Here is a 24,409-nt window from a genome sequence, read left to right on the forward strand (position 1 = left end):
CTTGGAACCAATTAGGTGTCGACTCTGTCAGGGTTTTTCAACTAATTTACCATCTCATCCCACTTTCAAAGATCAATGGTCATTCGACCAGTATCACTGTGCCTGAGATTCAGGAACTCATTGCTAATTAGGAATTAAATCCAGAGTTTTCAGTTTGCAAGCTCATTAATATAATATGCTCTGCATTGACTATTGTGACAGACAACTGTACTTTTACTCATGGTCACAACTTCCACCCCACTGTTTCAAGGCTATTGAATATTGAGCCTTGTACAACAAGATGGACTCTTGCCCTCAAAGTCTACCTTGTTATTATCTTGCACCTTATTGTTTACTGCACTGCACTTTCTCTGTATCTGTTGCACTTTGTTCTACTTTCATCATTAAGGACTCCCAACACACAAGACATGTTCTCTTCCTATTCCACCATTAGAGACTCTGAAGGCACATATGCAATGTTTTAGGGACAATGTGTTCCTTTCTGCCAACAGATTTCTGAACAAACGGTGAACACTACCTCATTATTCACATATACAGTATGTACAGTACTGTGCAAGTCTTAGGCACTCTGGATTTTTTATCTGGTTTCAGATGGTATGGCCTCTAGAAAGCCCTGATCTCAACATCACTGTGGCCGTCTAACATTACCTGTGGAGACAGAAGCAAGCAAAGACAGTCGAAGTCTGCAGAGGAGCCGTAGCAAGTTCTCCAAGATTTTGGAATAACCCACATAGATATTTACTTTCTTTCTTTCTAAATCTTCTTATTAATTTTCAAAATTATAAACTCAATAACAAAGTTGGTACAAAGAGATTGGAATAATGTTAATCAGCATATATAAAATGAATTTTAAGTAACATAGATATAAAAGACTTTCAAACTCATAATGAAATCAGTCATTAAAAAAAGAAATAAAAAGAAAAAAAATATATAAACAAAAAAACCCAAAAGAAAAAGAGAAAAAAAAACCCCAAAAAAAGCAAAACAGGGCTAGACCAATAGATATTTAAAAACTTTTCATTTCATTGTTTTTGAAATCATCTTAGCTTTACAGAAATTTTTACATGTGCCTAAGACTTTAGCACAATAATATAAATATATAATATTGTAATTTATAGGAGTTTTATGTACTGCACTGTATTGCTGATGAAAAATAACAAATTACAAGGCATATGTCAGTGGTGATTCATTTCTGTTTTTGCTTTATTTTGTAGTACAGTCGGCCCTTCGTATCCACGGAATCAACCAACCGCGGATTGGGATCGAAAAAAAACCCCGGAAGTTCTCTCTCCAGCACTTGTTGTTTGAGCATTGTTCTCCTTGAGTCTCATTTGGATGCTACTTGTGTTGTGTGTACCCTTTGTTTCTGTGAAAAAATAGCTACTAAAAAGCAATTAAGTGATCAAAGCAATTCCTCATAGGCTAAGAGGGAGTGTAAAGTACTGTAATCCAGAGATGATTAAAGTATTACTCGTTGTTTGAGCATTGTTCGCTCGCATCTCGTTCGTTCGCTACTTGTGTTGTGAGTGAGAGGAAGGAGTTTAAGGCTAGTAAGGGATGACTGGCTAGCTATGTAAAGCACTACAGCCTCAAGAACTTAAAGATCACGGGAGAATCTGCATCGACTGATGCCGAGGCAGCATCAGCGTTCCCAGAGGAGCTACAATGGTTGTGTCTGTACTGAACATGTACAGACTTTTTTCTTGTCATTATCCCCTAAACAATACAGTATAACAACTACTTACATAGCATTTACATTTTATTAGGTACTATAAGTAATCTAGAGATGATTTAAAGTATACGGGAGGATGTGCGTAGGTTATATGAAAATACTACGCCATTTAATACATGGGACTTGAGCATCCGCGGAATCTGGTATCCGCGGGGAGTCCTGGAACCAAAACCCCTGCGGATACGGAGGGCCACCTGTACTTCAATGTACTTTGTGAAGAATTGCTCTGTGTGAATCAAATGCAAGACAGGATTTTTTACTGTTCCTCGGAATATGCGACAATAATAAACAAACTTTATTTTTACTTCCATTTGGATTTTCGTGTGGTTGCTTCCTGTATGTAGGTCAGTTAATCCTATCACCTTGAAAGTCTGTTTCCTGCATTTGGGCCAATATTAATGGCACAGGGTACAGGTACTGACCAGACTGCAGTACCACAGCCAGTGAAGCAGAACGTGGGAAAACATTGCAACTGACATTCATTCACTCAATTCAGCTCTGAAAAATCATTTCTGTAGTAGACCACAAGACATAGGAGTAGAATTAGGGCAGTCTGCTCCATCATTACACCAAGGCTGATTTATTATCCACAAAATGCTGGGGGAACTCAACAGGCCAGGCAGCTTCTACGGAAAAGAGTACAGTCGATGTTTTGGGCCGAGGCCCTTCGGAATGACTGGGAGTACAGTCGACGTTTTGGACCATCTCAAACCTATTCTCCCCATAACCTTTGACACCCTTACTTATCAAGAACCTATCACCCTCCTCATTAAATATACCCGATAAACTGGCCTCCACAGCTGTCTGAGGCAATGAATTGCATAGATTCATCACCCTCTGACAAAAGAAATTCCTCCTCATCTCTGTTCTAAAGGGACTTCCCTCTATTGTGAGTCTGTGCCCTCCAGTCAGAGACACCCCCCACCCCATTATAGGAACCATCCTCTCCACAACTAGGCCTTCAAAAGGTTTCAATGAGATCCCCACTCATTCTTCTAAACTCCAGGCTCGGAGCTATGAAATGTTCCTCATGCATCAACCCTTTCATCCCCGGACTAATTCCAAAGGCCAGAAATAAATTCTGGTGATGGCCACCTTAAAATTCGAGCAAATACCCTTTTGAAAAATCCTCCATTCTGATTCATACATGGGTACCACCTGCTGATTGTTTGACTTCAGGTAATAATGCTAGGGATGGTAAAGTGGTGGGGTGGCTCCCTCATTGATTACAATCAATGTGTCTTCTTCTTCTGTCACTATCGAGACCTAGGAAGCTTGTATTTCCAATTTGTGCTCTGATCACCTTCAATAGTGGTGTTATTAGGTCATTGCTTTTAAACTGATTGTAGCACTCTTAAAACACCAGGAAGGGAAGTATGATATTTGGGCCTTAAAAGTTCACACAATAACTACTGTATGAGAGTAGTAATTTTTACCCATATGTCAAAAAACAATATGCTTCTTGCTTGATAAAATGGACAGCAGAATTGAGACTACAAGGGAGCTAGCTTACAGTGGAATGAGTGATCATTTTAATTGTAAGCTCAAAATCATCTAACAGGCTATGGAGTTTCATCAACTGAGTTGAAGGCTCTATGAATAATAAATAAAAGGAATAATGTTTATTTCCTATTCATATTCTAGATACTGCTTATTATGTCGGCAATAAATTTTGCTGCACTTCAAACTCAAGCAGTTAAGCGCTGAAGAAATTACACAGCCTGCCACGCTTATACCATACAAAAGAGATATTTCAATGTCTCAAGTCAATTCCTTTTATAATTTATCTGATGTCCTGCAAAATCTTCATGATATTAACAATGATTTTAACAATTTTTGTAACTGCTCAAGAAGTACACTCATTGGACACTTTACTGGGAACAGGAGAGGAACCTGGTGGGACCAGCTGCTGTCGTCCATCCACTTCAAGATTCAATGTATTGTGGATTCAGAGATGCTCTTCTGCACACCACTGTTGTAATGTGTGTTTATTAGAGTTACTGTCGCCTTCCTGTCAGCTTGAACCATTCTGGCCATTCTCCTTTGAACTCTCTCTTTAACAAGGTGCTTCACCCACAGAACTGCAGCTCACTGGACTTTTTTTTTTGATTTTTGCTTCATTCTCTGTAAGCTCTTAAGACTGTTGTGCCTTCCCTAGAGATAAGCAGTTTCTGAGATACTCAAACCACCCCGTCTAGATCCAATAATTATTCCTTGGACAATATCACCTAGATCACCTTTTCCCATTCTGATGTTTGATCTGAACAACAACTGAATCTCCTGACCATGCCTGCATGCTTTTACACATTGGAGTTGCTGTCACATAATTCATCATCATTATTATGCACCATGTCATATGATGTGGGCAACCACAGTCTTCTCCATGACCATGATTGCTCTTGGCAAATTTTTCTACCGAAGTGGTCTGCGATTCCCTTCTTCTGGGCCGTGTCTTTACACGACATGTGACCCCAGCTATTATCAATACTCTTGAGATTGCCCGTCTGGCATTAGTGGTGGAAGATACAGTGAAAAGCTTGTCTTGCGTTCTGTTCATACTGATCAGATTATCACACAGGGCATTGTGCTACTGTAGAACAAGGTAAAACAATAACAATGCAGAACAAAATGTAATAACTATAGAGAAAGAGCAGTGCAGATAAACAATGAAGTGCAGGGTCATAATGAGGTAGATGATGAGGTCAAGAACTATACATAAGCTATAATCGGGAAGGATGAGATGCCTGGATAAACTTCAGGCCTGACGATAAACCTGACAGTGTAGTAAATTGCAAGATCCTCTTAGGTGTACATAGACTGGTACATCTTAAATGACAGAAATTTACAGGTTGAGAGCATGTGCACTTGTGGTTTACAATCTGTGCCAAAACATGTCCCACCTCCTACTTTTAAACAGAAGACCTGAACATGGATCATCTTTGATCATCTTGTTGCATCTGACTGAGTTTTCTCATCAGCTCTTGTTGCTCTGGTGTGCTGAGCGTAACAATGTGTGGTGGGAGATGAAGCTCCATATGACCCAAGGTAGCTCACTGCATGCTCCTTATCAACAGTTATTGTGTGGTTCTGGCAGCTGGCTGGAGTTTATACATCACCGAGGGACCCAGTCTTGTGTGTTATGCTTCATTAGGCTTGGAGGTCTGGTGTGCATGATCATGGGTGGCTTGGTTAGAAAATAAATGGGGGTGATATTCCTTTTACACCACTCACCTACAGACTCGAAGCAGTTTGCCTACCAATCCAGACATACTTTAAGATGTACGAGAAAGCTTGAGCACCCCAGATGCAACCTATGCTGTCACAGGGAGAAAGTTCAGACTCCACACTGACAGCACTGGGTGTCAAGACTGAACCAACCCCCACACTCTGCCTGCTCCGATAATTTATCATGTCCAGGGGCCATCATGCACGATGCTCACACCTTGTGAATAAACCACCAAAACTTGGCAAAGCTTGACATCAAGATTAGATTAGCTTTGTTCGTCAGATACACATCGAAATATGCAGCGAAATGTATCGTTTGTGTCAACAATCAACACAGTCCAAGGATGTGCTGGGGGCAGTCAGTAAGTATTGGCATGCTTCCAGCACCATCATAGCGTGCCCACCATTTCCTAACTCTTACGTCTATGGAACATGGGAGGTAACTGGGGGAAGCCCATGGTGTCACAGGGATAACATACAAACCCGCTACAGACTGCAGTGGAAATTGAACCTGCCAATTTTGTAAACCAATACGCTAATTTCTACACTACCGTGCCAACCCACACAGATGTGACCATCCTACACTTATTTCAAGTGTCAGAACAAAAACACTGTGATAGGCCTTGTCACTTTTCTGTTATTTTGATAAGTCTCCTGCTTATGTCTTCAGATATATTTCATTCTGCCGGTCTGTGTTTTCTTTGTCCCAGATTGCACTTACCCAAAGCAACTCTTGCAGCTGAAGCATCGTAATTGATCCAAAATGACACCCAGGAGAGAATTGTAATCAGAATGGACGGCATGTACGTTTGGAGAATGAAATAGCCGATGTTCCTCTTTAATTTAAAGCTCAGTGAAAGTCTTGGGTATGCACCTGGAAAAACAAAGGAGGAAAGCAGCAGTTAATAAAAGAAATCTGATCATAGACCACCTGCACCTATTGAAGTAGTCTGACCAACTGGTACGGAGGGGCCACCGCACAGGATTCAAAACAGCTGCAGAAGGTTGCAAACTCAGCCAGCTCCATCATGGGCATTAGCCTTCCCAGCATCTGGGGCATCATCAAAAGACAATGCCTGAAAAAAATGGTATCCATCATTCGGGACCTCCTTCCCTTAGGACATACCCTCTTCTCATTGCTATCAACAGGAAGGAGGCACAGGAGACTGAAGGCACACACTCAATGATTCAGGAACAGTTTCTTCCCCTTTGCCATCGATTTCTGAATGGACATTGAACCCGTGAACACTCCTCACTAATTCTTTATTTCTGTTTATTGCACTACTTGTTTTAACTTAAGCAGTTAAATGGCATACGGCATGGACACTTCATGTAACTCCGTTTTCCTTTTCTGTATTTAGTTATCATGAATTTTATTACACTACAGCCATAAAGTTGACAAAATTTCACAACACATGATGGTGACATTAAACTTGATTCTGATTCCGATTCACAAAAAAAGGGTGGTAATCATCAGGAAGGATGCCCACCACGCAGCCACCATCAAGGAGCACGGACTGGAGGGTGAAGGCAGACACAGCATTTTAGGAACAACTTCTTCCTCTCTGTCATCAGCTTTCTGAATGAACAATGAACTCATCTACACCACCACACTATTTTCTCCTTCTCCTTTTGCACCAATTATTGATTTTATTATGTATTGTACCGCACTGCTGCTGCAAAGCAACACATTTCATGACATATGCCAATGGTATTAAACTGATCTTGGTGGGTGAATTTTCTCCTGGGATGGTGCTTTATCCTCTCCTATAATATGTAAATAATAGTCCAATATTTCTAATATAATGTGCTTTTAATTTTTTAATGCAGTCATAATACTTGTTAGGAATTTGCAGTAATGATGAAAGTGATTCTTGCTTTTTAAATTTTCTCTCATTGTTTTTTTTATCCTTTAACATTAGCCATTGTGGGAAAAGCAAAGTCCATGCATCTGTCCATAAGCTTTTAACCTCTGATTTATTGTTGATATTACCCAAGTACACTATTTAAAATTCTAAATGTGATGGTGTCGGGGGAAACACAGATGAAGCCATCAGCTCAAGAGAAAGTATTTTCTAATCTCAGGTACAAATTTAACACGAATAATTAAAGAACTAAGCACCAACCTGCACACGACTCTTTTGATAGCACTAATTATTGCAAATGGGGTTTAATTGAGAGAACAGCTTACGTAGATAGAGCATGTGTTTGGTTGAATACTGACGATCATGGAGTGATCTGCTGTTGGTATTTCAGACCATTACAGGATTCTATAGTGCAGACAGGGTATAGTGTTTGGCTGGTGAGGTGGATATACATCTCTGTCAAAGGAGGTATAAGGCACTTCCCACCGATACCCTGCAAGTCACCCTTGGGCAAGGTGTAGCACCTGCCTAGCCTCCCCCAATCAATGTCACATGAAGCCATAGGATCAGCTACTGCATATCACAAGTCTGGTTATGCGACCAATGATGCTAGGCAGACAATCTCTCCACAGTATTAATAATTGCTGGAATCACCCTCCTTCTAAAGACACTGCCCAGAAGAAAGCAATGGCAAACTACTTCTGCAGAAACAATTGCCACGGTCACGGGAAGATGATTGCCCACATCATAAACAAGCCACATAATGATGGTGATGAAAGAGTAGGTGTCATTTTTTGGTTGTGGGAAATCTGTAATGAGGAAGAGTTAAATTATAAAAGAGCAAAGGGACCTGCAAAAACAGATCATTAATTCTCTGAAAGTAGCATCACAGGTAAAGTGGGCTTTTGGCACATTGACGTTCAAGACATTCAGTACAGGAGAAAGGATGTTATGTTAAAATTGTATAAGGTGTTAGTGAATTGAAGTACTGTGTGCAGTTTGGACCCCTACCTGCAGGAAAGACAACAATAAGCATCAAAGAGTGTGGAGAAAATATACAAGGCTGTTGCTGGGACTTGAGGACCTGAGTTATAGGAACGGTTGAATCAGTTAATGCTTTATTCCCTGGAGTGCAGGAGAAAAACCATAAGATGATAAGGACCTGGAGCAGAATTAGGCCATTCAGCCCATCGAGTCCACTCCGCCATTTCATCCCGAGTTCCATTCAAACCAATACACCTACTCTCTCACCATATCCCTGGATGCACCGACCAATCAGAATCTATCAAATTCTGTTTTGAATATACCCATGGACTTGGCCACCACCACAGTCTGTGGCAGAACATTCCACAGATTCACCACTCTTTGGCTAAAAAAAAATTCTCCTTACTTCTGTTCCAAAGAGTCACCCCTCAGTTGTGAGACTGTGCCCCCTAGTTCTGGATACCCCCACAATAGGAAACATTCTCTCCAAATCCACCCTATCTAGTCCCTTCAACATTCCATAGGTCTCAATGAGATCCCCCCACATTCTTCTAAATTCCAGTGAGTACAGACCCAAAGGTGCCAGATGCTCTTCACATGTTAACCACTTCATTCCCAGAATCATTATCGTGAACAGCCCCCAGACTCTCTCTAATGACAATACATCCTTTCTGAGATAAGGAGCCCAAAACTGTTGACAATACTCCAAGTGCACCCTGACTAGTGTCTTATAAAGCTTCAGCATTATCTCCTTGTTTTTATATTCTATTCCCCTTGAAATAAATGCCAACATTGCATTTGCCTTCTCTAACCTTCTGGGAGACTTGCCAAGGACTCCCAAGTCCCTTTTGCACCTCTAATGTTTGAATTTTCTCCCCACTTAGATAATAGTCTGCACTATTGTTCCTTTTACCAAAACGCATTATCATACATTTCCCAACACTGTATACCATCTGCCAGTTTTTTTGCCCATTCTTCCAATTTGTCTAAGTCCTGCTGCAATTGCATTCCTTCCTTAGCACAACCTACCCCTCCACCTATCTTCGTATCATCCAAAAACTTTGCCACAAAGCAATCAATTCCATTATCCAAATCATTAACAAACAATGTAGAAAGTAGTAGTCCTAATACTGATCCCTGAGGAACACTACTCGTCATTGGCAGTCAACCAAAAAAGGCCCCCTTTATTCCCACTCGCTGCCTCCTGCCTGTCAGCCGTTCCTCTATCCGTGCTACTACATTTCTTGTAACACCATCGAATTTTATCTTGTTAAGCAGCTTCATGTGAGGCACCTTATCAAATGCCTTCTGAAAATCTAAGTAAATGACATCCACTGCCTCTCCTTTGTCCACCCTGCTTGTTACTTCCTCAAAAATTTTAATAGATTTATTAAGGCAAAATTTCCCTTTACGGAAACCGTACTGATTTTGACTTATTTATCATTAGCCTCGTCCTTAATAATGGACTCCAACACTTTCCCAACCACTGAGGTCAGGCTAACTGGCCTATAATTTCCTCTTTTGTCTTCCTCCCTTCTTAAAGAGTGGAGTGACATTTGCAATCTTCCTGTCCTCTGGGACCGTGCAGAATCAAGTGATTCTTTAAAGATCATGACCAAGGCATCCGTTATCTCTTCAGCAACCTCTCACAGGACTCTGGGATGTAGTCCATCTGGTTCAGTTGGCTTATCCACCTTAAGACCTTTGAGTTTGCCTAGCTCTTTTTCCTTTGTAACAACAAATGGCACTCACTCCTGCTCACTGACACGCATGGACCTTTGGCACACTGCTAGTGTCTTCCACAGTAAAAAAGACTGAAGCAAAGTACTTAAGTTAAGTTCATCTGCCATTTCTTTGTCCCCCATTATTACTTCACCAGCATAATTTTCCAGTGGTCCAGTATCAACTGTCAGTTCTTGTTTATTCTTTATTTCACTGGAAAAACTTTTAGTATCCTGTTTTATATTATTGGCTAGTTTTCCCTCATATTTCATATTTTCCTTTCTTATATTTTTTTTTAGTGGCCTTCCTTGATTTTAAAAGCTTCTCAATCATCCAATGTCCCACTCACTTTTGCTACCTTACATGTACTTTCCTTGCCTTTTATGCAGTCCTTAACTTCCCCTGCCAGCCATGGCTGCCTAGCCTGCCATTCGAGAACAACTTCCTCTGTGGGATATATCTATCTTGCACTTTGTAAACTATTTCTACAAACTTCAGCCACCTCTGCTCTGCCATCATCCCCGCCAGTATCCTCCTCCAATCCACCTGGGAAAGCTCCTCTCTCATGGCTCTGTAATGGCTATTCCATTGTGATACCGATACATGTGACTTATACTCCTTCCTCTCAAATTGCAATATCAATTCAATCATATTATAATCACTGTCTCCTAAGGATTCCTTTACGTTAAACTCCCTAATAAGATCTGGGTTATTCCACAACACCCAAAGTAAGGTAGCCTTTCCCCTAGTAGGCTCAAACACAAACTGCATTAAAAAGCCATCTCTTAGGCATTCAACAAATTCTCTCTCTTGCGATCTGACACCAACCTGATTTTCCCAATCCCCTTGCATATTGAAATCCCCCATTACAATTGTAACATTACCCATATTACATGTCCTTCCAGCTTTCTTTGCAATCTCAATCAACCCCACATCTTGGTTACTATCTAGAGGCCTATTTATGATTCCTATAATATTTGTTTTTTACCATTGTAGCTTCTTAACTCTACCCACAAAGATTCAACATTCCCTGACCCTATGTCATCTCTTCCTAAAGATGTAATTCCATCTCTTACCAATAGACCCACACCACTACCTATGCCTTCCTGCCTGTCCTTTTGATACAAAGTATATCTTTTGATGTTAAACTCCTATCTATGGCCTTCTTTTAGCCATGACTCAGTGATGCCCACAACATCATACCGACCAGTCTCATGAGTTTCTCCACCCTATTCCGAATGCTACATGCATTTAAATACAGCACTTTCAGTCCTGCATTCTTCGCCCTTATGAATTTTGCCTCTGTGGTACAACTAAACTCCTTGCTCTGTCAGCAGTTGTACCCAAACACTGGCTTGTCCTTGCTTACATTAATATTAAATATTACATCATCTTCTTGTAAACCTGCTGGCTCATGCCCAGCTCCATCATACTGGTTCCCATCCCCATGCCATATTATTTTAAACCACTCCCAACAGCTCTAGCAAACCTGCCCACAAGGATATTGGTCCCCCTTGAATTCAAGTGCAACCCGCACTTTTTGTACAGGTCACACCTGCCCCAGAAGAGGTCCCAATGATCCAGAAATCTGAATCCCTGGCCCCTGCTCCAATCCCTCAGCCACGCATTTATCTACCACCTCATTCTATTCCTATCCTCTCTGTCATGGGGCACAGGCTGCAATCCCAAGATTACTACCCTTGAGATTTGGGGAGATCTTGTAGAAGTATACAAAATTATGAGGCATAAAGAGGAGTGAATACATGCAGGCCTTTTCCCCTCAGGTTGGTTGAGACTAGAACTAGAGGTCATAGGTTTAATGCAAAAAGTGAAATATTAAAAGCAAATCTAAAGGGGATCTTCTTCACTCAGAGGATGGTGTGAATATGGAACAAGTTGCCAGTGGAAGTGGTAGATTCTGGTTCAATTGTAACATGTAAGAGAGGTTCGGATATGTACATGGATGAGAGAAAACTGGAGGGCCATGATCTGGGTACATGAAGATGGGACAAGACCAGGCTGGCATGGGCTAGGTGGGATGACTGACCTGCATCTGTGCTTTAGTACTCTATGACTGTATGATTTAGTTGAGGTTTAATGTGAGGAAAGTCTTCCATACTTTAAACATAATGCAAATATACAATCTTTGCAAAAGGGTTGGAAATCAATTGACATTTTCACAATTGGGACTGATTGATACTGCTTTATTATAGGATTAGTAATCCATCAGGGTTAAAATTTGGATCAGCCATAATCTACTTGAACAGTGGAGCATCTCAGTCTCCATCAAGGGAGCGTGAAGGAAAAGAGTTAATGGAGTGCTTGAAGAAATGCAGCATCTCACTACCTTATGCTCAAATTTAAGGAAGAATATTCAACAAATGAGGTTCTGCAGATGCTGCAAATCTTGAGCAAACAACAAACATAAAATGCTGGAGGAACTCAGGAGGTCAGGCAGCATCTATGGAGAGAAATAACCAGTCAGTGCAGCTAGGCAGAGGGGGATGGGGTGGCTCTGTTGATAAAAAATGAAATCAAATCCGTAGAAAGAGGTGACATAGGATCAGAAAATGCAGAATCCTTGTGGGGAGAGTTCAGAAACTGCAAGGGTATAAAGACCCTGATGAGAGTTATATACAGGTCTCTGAACAGTAGCTTGGATGTGGACTACAAATTACAACAGGAGATAGGAAATGCAAGTCAAAGGGCAATGTTACAGTAGTCATGGAGGATTTCAACAAGCATATAGATTGGGAAAATCAGATTGGTGCTAGGTGCCAAGAGGGATACTTTATAGAATGCCTATGAGATGGCTTTTTAGAGCAGCCTGTGGCTGAGGCCATTGGGGGAAGGAGTATTCTGGATTGGGTGTACTGTGATAAACAGAATTTGATTATGGAGCTTAACGTAAAGAAATCCTTAGAATGCATTGATCATAATATGATAGACTTCAGCCTGCAACGTGAGAGGGAGAAACTAAAGTCAGGCATATCAGCGTGACAGTGGAGTGAAGGGAATTATCAGGAATGAAAGAGGAGCTGGTTAAATTTGATTGGAAGGGGACACTAGCAGGGATGATGGCAGAACAGCATTGGCTGGAGTTTCTGGGAGAGATTTGGAACGCACAGGATAGATGTATCCCAAAAAAGAGGTAGCATTCTAAAGGCAGAATAACTCAGCTGTTGCTGACTAGGGAAGTCAAAAACAACATAAAAGCAAAAGGGCATATAATAGAGCAAAAAGTAGTGGGAAGTTAGAGATGTGCCAACAGAAGACAACTAAAAAAGGAGGGAAAAGATGATATATGAAGATAAGCTAGCCAATTAAACCAAATCTTTCGGATACCAGAAGATTTCCAGATATATAAAGATTAAAAGAGATGCGAGAGTAGGTGTCGGACCTCTGGAAAATGACATTGTAGATGTAGTAATAGGGGACAAGAAACGGCGGATTAACAAATTAGGTATTTTGTATCTGTCTTCATTTTGGAATATATTAGCAATATGCTGGAAGTTTGACACTGTCCGAAGGCAAAAGTAAGTGCAATTGCTATTACTGAGGAGAAGGTGCTTGGGAAGCTGAAAGGTCTGAGGTAAATAAGTCACCTTGTCTGGACCAGATAGAATACACCCCAGGATTCTGAAAAGGGTGGTGGCTTGGCATTGATCTTCACGAGTCACTAGTTTCTGCAATGGTTCCGGAGGACTGGAAAATTGCCGGTATCAATTCACTCTTTAAGAAGGGATGGAGGCAGAAGAAAGGAAATTGTAGGCCAGTTAGCTTGACTACAGTGATTGGGAAGATGTTAGAGTTGATTGTTAAGGATGAGGACTCAGGGTACTTGGACGCCCATGATACAATAGCCCAAAGTCAGCATGGTTTCTTTCGGGGGAAATCTTGCCTGACAAATCTGTAGGAATTCTTTGTGGAAATAACAAGCAGTATAGACAAAGAAGAATCAGTAGATGTTGTGTAGTTAGATTTTCAGTAAGCCTTTGACAAGGTGCCACGCATGAGGTTGCCCAACATAAGAGCCCATGATATTAGAGGAAAGATACTAGCATGGATAGAGGATTGGCAGGAGGCAAGGAGTAGGAATAAAGGGAGCCTTTTCTAGTTGGCTGCCAGTGACTAGCCGTGTTCCATGGGCATCGGTGTTGGGACTGCTATGCTTTATGTTGTATGTCAATGATTTGGGTGATAGAATTGATAGCTTTGTGGCCAAGTCTGCGGATGATACGAAGGTACGTGGAGGGACAGGTAATGTTGAGAAACAGAGAGGCTGCAGAAGGACTTAGACAGATTAGGAAAGTGAGCAAAGAAGTTGCAAATGGAATACAGTGCCGGTGAGTGTATGGTCATGCACTTTGGTAGAAAGAATAAAATGTGGACTATTTTCTAAACGGGCAGAAATTTCAAAAATAAGAGGTGGGAAGGGACTAGAGAGTCCTTGTGTCCTTGTGCAGGATTTGCTAAAGGTTAATTTGCAGATTGAGTCAGTGGTGAGGAAGGCAAATGCAGTGTTATCATTCATTTTGAGAGGACTAGAATATAAAGGAAAGGATATAATGCTCAAGCTTTAAAGATACTGGCGAGGCCTCACTTGGAGTAATGTGAGTACTCTTGGGGCTCTTAGCTAAGAAAAGATATGCTGACATTGGAGTGGGTTCAGAGGAGGTTTACAAGAATGATTCCAGGAATGAAAGGTTTATTTTATGAGCAGCGATTGAAGGCTCTGGGACTGTACTCGCTGGAATTTAGAAGAATAAGTGGTTTCTCAATGAAACCTATCGAATGTTGAAAGGCCTATATAGAGTGGATGTGAAGAGGATGTTTCCCAAAGTGGGGGAACCTAGGATTAGAAGGCACAACCTCAGAATAGAGGGATGTCTATTTAGAGAGGAGATGAGGAGGGATTTCTTCAGCCAGAGAGTGGTGAATATGTGGAATTCAATACCACGGGTGTCTGTGGAGGCCAGGTCATTGGGTGTTTTGGAGGCAGAGGTTGATAGCTTCTTGATTAGTCAGGGTATGAAAGATAGAGATGCGGAAAAGGTAGAAGAATGAAGTTGAGAGGGAAATTGGATCAGCCATGAAAAACTGGCTGAGCAGACTCAATGGGCCAAATGGCCTAATTCATCTCCTATATTTTATGGTATTATGGTCTTATGTTTCAAGGGTCTTGGCCTGAAACACGGACTATTTATTTCTCTTCATAGATGCTGCCTAACCTGCTGAGTTCCTCCAACAGTTTGTGTATGTTGCTCAAGGAATATTCAAGATGATGATGAGAACATCCGGTCCATACACAATGTCCCAGATTAAAGATTACAATCTACAGATCCATCAGTCACCTTCTGCTTGTCACATTACTCTTGCTAACCACCACAGAGCCCACAAAACTGAATGGAGCATATTATTCTTGATTATGAAGGGTCAGCCTAAGATCAATTGATAGTTAAGAACAGCCTCAGAAGGAGGAGAACCTCTGGGAGAGGACAAGTAGCCTGTTTATGGTCCTTTATTCCCAATTAACATCCAGGTGTTTGGAAACAACTGAAGTGTCCAATTAGACTGGGGAGCCATTTGAAGCTGGGAGAGAAAAAAGAATAGTAGGTGGACTGAGAAGTTTTGCAAGAGAATACCCCACTGCAAGGCAATGTTGGTTGAAAACTGATGGTACAGCCGTTCATTACATCAGTGGCAGGAAGATAAAGGGTAATGAACTTGTCATGGATGATGCAGGGTAAAATGCTTTTGCAGTGCATGCATTAGGCAACATAAATAGTTGAACAAAACCTAGCGTGAGGTAAAAGTGTGCCAATTCTTTGTGCTTCATTAAACGTAAATATATTAGCAGAATTTAATCAAGATTTTAATCATTTGACTGAAGAAAGTACAATCAAACTCGATAATTTGAAGTGCATTGTTCTGTATTTAATTATTGCCATAGCTGATGCAGGCAAACTCCAGTGTATAGAAGCCAGATCCCAGCATAGATATCGTCATATTGATACTCAAACTACCTTAAAATTAGCAAAGACTTTTAACACAACATCATCAAACTACATTGAAAATCAAATGACTTTGTCTTTCTGAAATCAGTGGATGTGCAGCAAATTCTTAGAGCTTTAGCTATTTTTATTTTTAAAAATCCTGACAACCTATTGAAAAATATCCTTTTGTATTTGTTCACACCAATAAGACTCCATTTAGCTAATATGTTTTAAGTCTCCAACTACATATTTTGTTTTAAGAAAGTGGCTTTTAAAACATGGTGCTCTGATCAATTAGATTGTTTTTGGTGTGGATATTGAGATGTGGTGGGATAAGTTAGATAAAAGACCCCAAAAATTAAATATGTAGGTGGCAATAAATATAATCGCATCCAATTTAATCTAAATTACTTTGAATGTGCATATAGATTTAGAATATAGAGCACAGTTTAGGCCCTTCAGCCCATGATGTTGTGCCGACCTTTTAATCTACTCTACGATCAATCTAACCCTTCCCTCTCACATAGCTTTCCATTTTTCTTTCATTTATTTGCCGATTTAACAGTCTCTTAAATTTCCCTATTGTATCTGCCTCCATCACCAGCCTTGGCAGTATGTTCCACTCACCTGACGTCCCTTCTCCACTTTACCTACAATCACTTTAAAATTCTGTCCCAGTAATAATAATTACGAGTTTAACTGCATGCCGTGATATTAAATATTTTGAGTAGTATTGACAGGGTGGACATGGACAGAGTGTTTCCTCTTGCGGATATTGGTTAAAGTCTGATGGTAGAGCAACTAGCATCAGAGGACGTTTCCTCCTGGCCTCAGTAAAGTAGGGATCCCTCTTCACAAAATAACACGCACTACATGCTGGAGGAACTCAGCAGGTAGGGCAGCATCCGTGGAAACGAACAGTCTTCGTCAGGCTGAAGGGTCTCGGCCCGAAACACAGACTGTTTGTTTCCACGGATGCTGCCCTACCTGCTGAGTTCCTCCACTGTGTTGTGCGTGTTGCTTTGACTCCAGCATCTGTAGAGTATTTTGTGTTTACTTTTCACAAAATAAGGGGTCATCTAGTTATAGCAGAACTGAGGTGATTTTTTTATTTCTTTCAGAAGTTTATGAGTCATTGGCACACTTCCTCAAGCATTGATAAAACAGTCTTTGAAGGCTGATTCTTGATAAGCCAGGACTCGTTGTGGATGCAGACTTTGGGATACAATTAAGTCTTAAAGTCACATATCACTAGAGCACAGAAACAGGCCCTTTGGCTTGTCTGGTCCCATCTACTTGCGTCTGGAGCATAGCCCTGCATACCCCTCTCATCTATCTACCTATCCAAACCCCTTACATGCAACACTTGAACCTGCATCTACCACTTCAACTGTAAGCTTGTTCCAGACTAGCATCGCCCTCTGAGTGAAGGAGTTCCCCCCTCAGGTTCCTCTTAAATATTTCACCTGAAGTAAATCATCCATGATCTTATTGAACAGGGCACTGCATTCAAGGAACTGTCTGTCCGACTCCTGCTCTGAATGGGAGTCCACTGGAGGCGAGATGCTTGTAGGCCAGTCGTGGTGTTGGAGGTCTGTCACTGTGTGTGCATGGGTGGTAGAGAGGAAAGTGACTTGCTTTGTTGTTGTTTTGTTGCTCGTTGTGTGTTTTGTTGCTCGTTTTGTGTTTTGTTGTGCTCTGCTGAGCATGTTGGACACGCTATCTTGGCGCCGGAATGTGTGGAGACATTTGCGGGCTGCCCCCTAGCACGCCCTTGGGTTGTGTTGGCTGCTAATGCAAACGGTGCAATTCACTGTATGTCTCAATGTACACGTGATAAATAAATGAATCTGAATCTGGAAGCTAAAGAGTCAGATCATTATTAGCTTTAGTCTGTGATTCCATAAGAAACTGCAAGATTTCTCCTCTCACGCTACACCCTGTCCGATCCTCCAGCGGGAGCTGGAATTTGGATGCCAGTGACCCCGTTACTGGACTCAGCATCAAGTCCAGCAGGGGAGCACAAGAGCACATCGCTTCTGACCCCAAAGCTCTTTGCCACGATTAGCCAATACAAGGAATGCAAACCCTATTCATTTAACCTTGAGCGGAAAAGCAAGTGCAGGTCAGCTATCAGATGCAAGACATCTTGAGCAATGCTGGAGGGGCTCAGCAGGTCTGCTGACATCTATGGAGGGAAATCAACAATTGACCTGATGAAGCATCTCAGCCAGAAATGTCACCTCTTTATTTCCCTCTATAGATGCTGCCTGACTATACTTTACTTTATATTTTATTGTCACCAAACAATTGGTACTAGAACATACAATCATCACAGCGATATTTGATTCTGCGCTTCACACTCCCTGGATTACAAATATTAAATATTAAAGATATTAAAAATAGTTAAAATTAGTAAATATTAAAATTTTAAATTATAAATCATAAATAGAACATAGAAAAATGGGAAGTATGGTAGTGCAAAAGAAAACCGAGAGCCAGTTCAGGATATTTGGAGGGCACGGCCCAGATCCGGGTTAGGACCCACTGAGTTCCTCCTTGTGTGTGTTGCTCAGCTATCTTTACTTTGTTTAACTTAACCTAAAGGACAAGGGACACTCCTTTGATGATAATAATGTGCACATTCTGGACAGGGAGGACAGATGGTTTGAAAGAGGGGTTAAAAAAGAAATCTTTGTCAAACTGGAAAACCCATCCCTGAACAGAGGGGGGTGAGGTATGACACCACCTATTAGCTACTTACAATGCAGTTCTAACATCTCTACCCCGATGTCTCCACAACAGTTCATGCCTCTATTCATGCAAAGGTAATACCAGTAACTCTCTCATTACCTCTATGACTCTTAACAAACCTCATGTAATTGCTATACCTTTAAACAACTCACAGAGTTTATAAGCTGAAAAACTACCCACCATGGATCAGAACTGAAGAAGCCTCTCGGACGAGTGGCGAAACTTCTTCTAGACAACACAACAAATCCAGTTGCCTTGATTTACTATTGCTTGATATACAATGACCTGGATGACTGAGAACTTTCACAGACATATTTAACCTTAATAGTTTTTAAATTAACTTACTTTTTCTGTGATTTAATTTTTAAAATTACTTATATCTAATTAAACAGTTTTCAGAAGACAGCGAGGATGTCCTGGGGCTGCAGTCTCCAGATCCAATGTTGAAATGCTGTTTTATGGTTGGCCATCTTACTCGGACCTCCGTAACCATAAAAGATTAGAACATGCAGACTGGAGTTTGCATTCAGGACCACTGAAGATTGACGCATTTACCTAAGGTTTATTTTAGAGTTGTAGGGTGATGGAACAGGCCCTTCAGCCCATCTAGTCCATGCCAACCTTATCCTCTGGAATCAGACCATTCTGCCCATCGGGTCAACTCCTTTTGATCGTAGCTGATATACTTCCCCCCTCAGCCCCAATTTCCTGTAAACCTTGACACCCTTACTAATCAAGAACTGATCATCCTCCACTTTAAATATGTCCAATGACCTGACCTCCACAGACACCTGTGGCAATGAAATCCACAGATTTACCACCCACTGGCTAAAATGTTCTTCTCGTCTCTGTTCTAAAGTGACAACTTTCTATTCTGTGTCCTACTTTCTCCACACCTCTCTCATTCATACACCTATCCAAACTCCTCTTAAATGGTACAATTGAACTCACATCTACCACTTCTGCTGACAGCTTGCTCCACACTTACACTAGTCTGAGTGAAGAATATCCTCCTCAGGTATTCCTTAAATATTTCGTCACTCACCCTAACACTGTGCCCTCTAATCTAGTCTCACCCAACTTTATGGGAAAATGCCTAACACCCTATCTCCTCCAAGATGCAGCACAGAGCACCATAGGAAGTTATTCCTGCCTGTGGCCATCAAACTTTACAACTCCTCCCTTGGAGGGTCAGACACCCTGAGCCGATAGGCTGGTCCTGGATTTATTTCATAATTTACTGGCATAATTTACATATTACTATTTAACTATTTATGGTTCTACTACTATTTATTATTTATGGTGCAACTGTAACGAAAACCAATTTCCCCCGGGATCAATAAAGTATGACTATGACTATACCTCATAATGTTATATAATTAGAGGTATAGAGTCAAAGAAAAGTACAGCACAGAAACAGGCACATCTAGTCCGTGCCCAACCATTTAAACTGTGTCCTCCCATCAACTTGCACCAGGACCATAGCCCTCCAAACTTCTATTAAACATTGAAATCGAGCTCGCATGCACCAATTGCTCTGGTAGCACTTTCCACACTCTCATGACCTTCCACAAACCTCTAGAAATCTCCATCATTCTCCTGCGCTCCAGTGAACAAAGTCCTAATCTATCCAACATTTCCCTGTAACTCAGATCCTCAAGTTCCAGCAATGTCCTCGTAAAATTTCTCTGTACTCTTTCAATCTTATCGATGTCTTTCCTGTACGTAGGTGACCAGAATTGCACGCAATACAACAAATTGAGCTTGTATATCTTCAACATCCCAGCTACTGCACTCAGTGCCCTGATTTATGAAGGCCAACATGCCAAAAACTCTTTTTACAATCCTATCAGCCCGTGTGCCACCAAAAATGCTCTATTTTTTTCAGAATTGAAAAGATAACAGAACAAAAAAATATATAAAAAAAGGCAATGTATTAGTAATTAAGACAAGAGAGAGATTTCAGTAGTGAGATGCCAGAGAGGTGACCTACCAGGTCAAAAACTCCCAAGGGTTTAATTCACTCTGGGCTAGTGTTAGAGTGCATTGTTGGTAGCTTCCTGCTCATGATATTCTGTGTAGTTAGTCCATTTATTTTAAATTGGTTGAAGACTGTGTTAAAAGACTTGAAGATGGAAGTTAATGCATTCAGTTAGCTAAAAATAGTTCATGGAGGGAATTAAACCCTCAGGAGTACTGCTGTGTTGGCTTTTTGTGCTCTGACTTACAGAGTATATGGTGAAAGACCTTTAACGTCTTTAAAGTTGATATATATATATTTTTTTCTATACTACTTGCTATACTAGTTCATCAGACCCTTAAACATCACGCTGCAGATTCCGGAGGAAAGCAATCAATGATATGTTTGTAAATGCAAGCCAGCAACTGCAAGTCAGGCATTTCAACCTTCTGCTGCAAGTTCTGTGGGTGGGAATGTGTTGCTATGGCTCCTCAGGTTGCTATGGTGAGAAGTTGCATCCAAATGACAGTGAACAAACTGCTCCTGAAACGTTAAACTGGGGGCTTTTTAACCACAGCAGCGTTGTTGCTAATGGCATCCTGACACTATATGCAGCTCTCTGAGACAATTACTGTGCTGCCTTCTCCTTTTGCAGAGATTTCTCTGGCATGTCTCAAGATATTAATATGACTGATAGCCCTGCTTCCCTTACACAGAACATTACAGCACAGTACAGGCCCTTCGGCCAACAATGTTATGCCGACCTTTTAACCTACTCTAAGATCAATCTAACCCTTTCCTCCTACATAGCACTCCATTTTTTTCTACCATCAATGTGTCTAAATATTTCTTAAATGTCACTAATGTATCTGTCTCTATCACCATCCCTGTCAGGGCATTCCATGCACCCAACACTCAATGTATAAACAACTTACTTCTGACATTCCCCCTATACGTTCCTTCAATCACTTTAAAATTATGCCCCCTCGTATTAGCCATTTCCACCCTGGGAAAAGGTCCTCGACTATCCACCCGATCCAGTCCTGTTATGCTGATGTATCCTGGACATCTATGGCTTATCCATTCTGAGTCCTACTGTCATATTTCCTGTTGGAACAGGATGCGAAAATCATCCCCTCAGACTTATCAAACAATAGACATTCTGCTGGAGGAACTCAGCAGGTGGAGCAGCATTTGCAGGGGGGGAAGGAATTGTCGACATTTTGGGCTGAAACGCCGCATCAGGACCGAGTCTCCCTTAGAGGACTGTGTCTGCCTTAGACTTCTTGCTTTCCATCTGCACCTCTCTAACATTTCAAAGGTTTAATTGCTATGGTCATAGTTGGGTTTATTTTAATGGATGGATGATTTAAATCATTCTAATATGAAACAAGACCATTCATTCCATCTAATCACTGCTATCTCCATACAGAGCATTCTATTCACTGCCATTCCATTAGACTTTCCCTACAGCCTTGAAAATTACTTTCTCCCATGTTCCAATCCAATTACATATCAGGGAGCTCGAGCTCATAACTACTCTATAGATATAAGAAGATTTTTGTCATATTTATATTTTGATCTTCACAAGTCTGTTGATGCTTGAAGTCCCTACCAATAGGCAACTTATTTCTCTTTGTACTTTCTAAAACTTTTGAACATCTCTACATTTTATCGCAACCTTTAATTGAAAGGATAACAATCCTATCATTTTCAGCCCATACTTAGATTAGATTAGATTCAACTTTATTGTCATTGTGCTGAGTACAGATATAAAGCCAATGAAATGCAATCAGCTTCTGACCATAAGTGAAAAAGTATAGTATTATTTACAAATACTATACGCACTCATTCTGGGAATTATTCTGGCAAATGTTTCTTGGATTTTCTAGAGGATCATTCCTGGAATGTGGTAAGCTACAATCCATTTGTAATCTAACAAACATTTTACAAAGATTTATTGTAAACTTCCTTCATTTGTATTCTATGCCTGTGGTAATGAAGTTCAGATTCCCATATGCTTTACTAATTACTCTTTCAACATGCTCTGCTACTTACAAAGATTTATACTCATAAACACTCAAGTATCTCTATGTACCTGCACATCCTTCAGACACATATTCCATTTAGCCTGTGCTGCTTTTCTTCTGTTTCCTGACAATATGTTATTTTATTATTTTGAGAAAGAATATGGTAGCAATCCGTTGCCGCCTACACTCCCTCTAATTTATTTTTTACAGCTGTGCAGACCAACAACTGCTCTGAGCAGGAAATTTTCACATGGCCTGAAAACTGCGTGGTACTTTGAATGTTTTTTTTGTAATATGCATACTATGAATATTTAGAATGAAAATGGAAAAATCGCATACATTTAATTTTATTTATCAATTGAAGGGTACAACAAAATACAATACAACAAAGAAAATCTTCCACTTTTCATAAACTTTTAAACAATCATTGTCAGTGTTCAGTGGGCTGGCAGTTTATTAACCATGAGCTATCACCTTCCATTCTGTGTCTATTGTTACAATTTGCAACTGTGTAGTATCTTGAAACACTGACAATGTAGATAACTTGAAGATCTAAAAAGTTTCAAAGTAAAGGTTGTGGTACATTTATTACTTAGAAAATTTATGGATTATATTCATTAACATGTAATTAATCCAGTTTAGGATCCGATTATTCAGTTTAAGATTGCATTGGTGCCTTCAGGAGAAAAATCAATCTATAACCTATAACTACCCTTTCAGAATTGAATATTTGAACTGCCTGCACAACCTAGTGCAATATGCACTGAAGTCTCAAAGGTACAGGACAGTTGTGGAATGGCATGTAGAGGAAAAATTGAGGTGGCAGGGCCTGGGCCTGAGAAGAGTGAATGAGCCAATGTTAGGCCATTGCTGGAGCAGAGTTGGAGGTGATTCAATGCCGCAGAACTGAGGTGAGGCAGAGCTGAGGTGGTGGGGCCCAAGCCTGGGCCAAAGAGCAAAGAATGCCTCACGGTTTTGTCAATTTAAAGTGCCAGGTCGAATTGGAAAGGTCAGGTACGGGCTAAATTTAGGTGGTGGGACCCAGGCCCAAGAGCATATCGAAGCAGCGAGGCCCCGATCCAACAGCAAGGGAAAATCTGAGGTTTGATCAATTTAAGTACCACGCTGAATTGAAAAAGTTGGGTACGGGCTTGAGGTTTGGGCGACTCAAGCATCGCACCATTTTGAAAAGGTTAGGGTGTCGGGGCTGGAAACAAGGGAGGGGTTGGTTCAGCTTGCTGCTCCACAGGGTTTATTCCTCTGTATGCTGAACTGAGGCTGTGGCCTACAACTAACAGGCTAGTGGATTGGCTGCAGTAATGACTGGACTCACTTTCATGAACTTCCGTTGTTTGCTTACTTTTGTTGTTTGCACAATTTGTTTGCTTTTGCTGCACTTTGAATGTTTGCCGGCCTTCTGTTTTAATGGGTTCTGTTGGGTTTTTTTGTTTTGTGGCTGCCTGTAAGGAGACTAATCTCAAGGCTGTTCAAATTATACATACTTTAATAATAATAAATATAATTTGAACTTGAACTTTGATTACGAGATATTTCACAATGATATTAACATAGATTTAAAAATTATATCAACCTTGTAGGAAAGAAAAATCCAGCTGCTCTGCACAGAAACATTTCAGTTATAGCACAGCCGTGCACCCGTGCAGCTTAGAGGGAACAGTGCTGCAGTCCAATTGCATATAGATAAACAAGTTCTTTGTTCCCAGTATTTATTACAATTTCCATTTTCCTTTCTTGAATTAGGTGTCCATTTCCCAATTAAGATCACCATACTTGAGCAAAAATCCTACAGAATATACAAGATGTACTTCCTTGATGCAATGAAGGCTTTCAAGTGGCTCACGACAAGAGGAACAAGAATGAAGTTTTCCCACAAAGTCTGACTCCACTAAAATTGATCTGATCTCCAGCGAATGCTCACGTATCATAAACACTAGAGATTCCGCAGACGCTGCAAATCCAGAGCAACACACAAATCATTATGGAGGAGCTTTTCAGGTCTCAGCCTGAAGCTTCAACTGTTCATTTGTCTGAATTTCTCCAGCATTTTGTGTGTGTTGACCCAACTATCAGTTGCACTCAGAACGAAATCCTACATTTCAGATTTTTTCTTTTGAAGAAAG

At 40.8% G+C, this 24,409-nt stretch overlaps 1 protein-coding gene across 3 annotated transcripts in view; it reads right to left on the bottom strand.

The window, feature by feature from the left end:
- Positions 1 to 24,409, bottom strand: part of gabrb3 (gamma-aminobutyric acid type A receptor subunit beta3) — a 729,956-nt gene that overhangs the window by 32,359 nt on the left and 673,188 nt on the right. For all 3 annotated transcript variants that reach the window (XM_063054508.1, XM_063054507.1, XM_063054506.1), the window contains one exon: positions 5,679 to 5,831. In XM_063054508.1, the coding sequence (XP_062910578.1) occupies positions 5,679 to 5,831 (153 nt within the window). The remainder of the gene's footprint in view (positions 1 to 5,678; positions 5,832 to 24,409) is intronic.

This window comes from Mobula hypostoma, chromosome 7 (genome assembly GCF_963921235.1).
Source record: "Mobula hypostoma chromosome 7, sMobHyp1.1, whole genome shotgun sequence".
NCBI lineage: Eukaryota > Metazoa > Chordata > Chondrichthyes > Myliobatiformes > Myliobatidae > Mobula > Mobula hypostoma.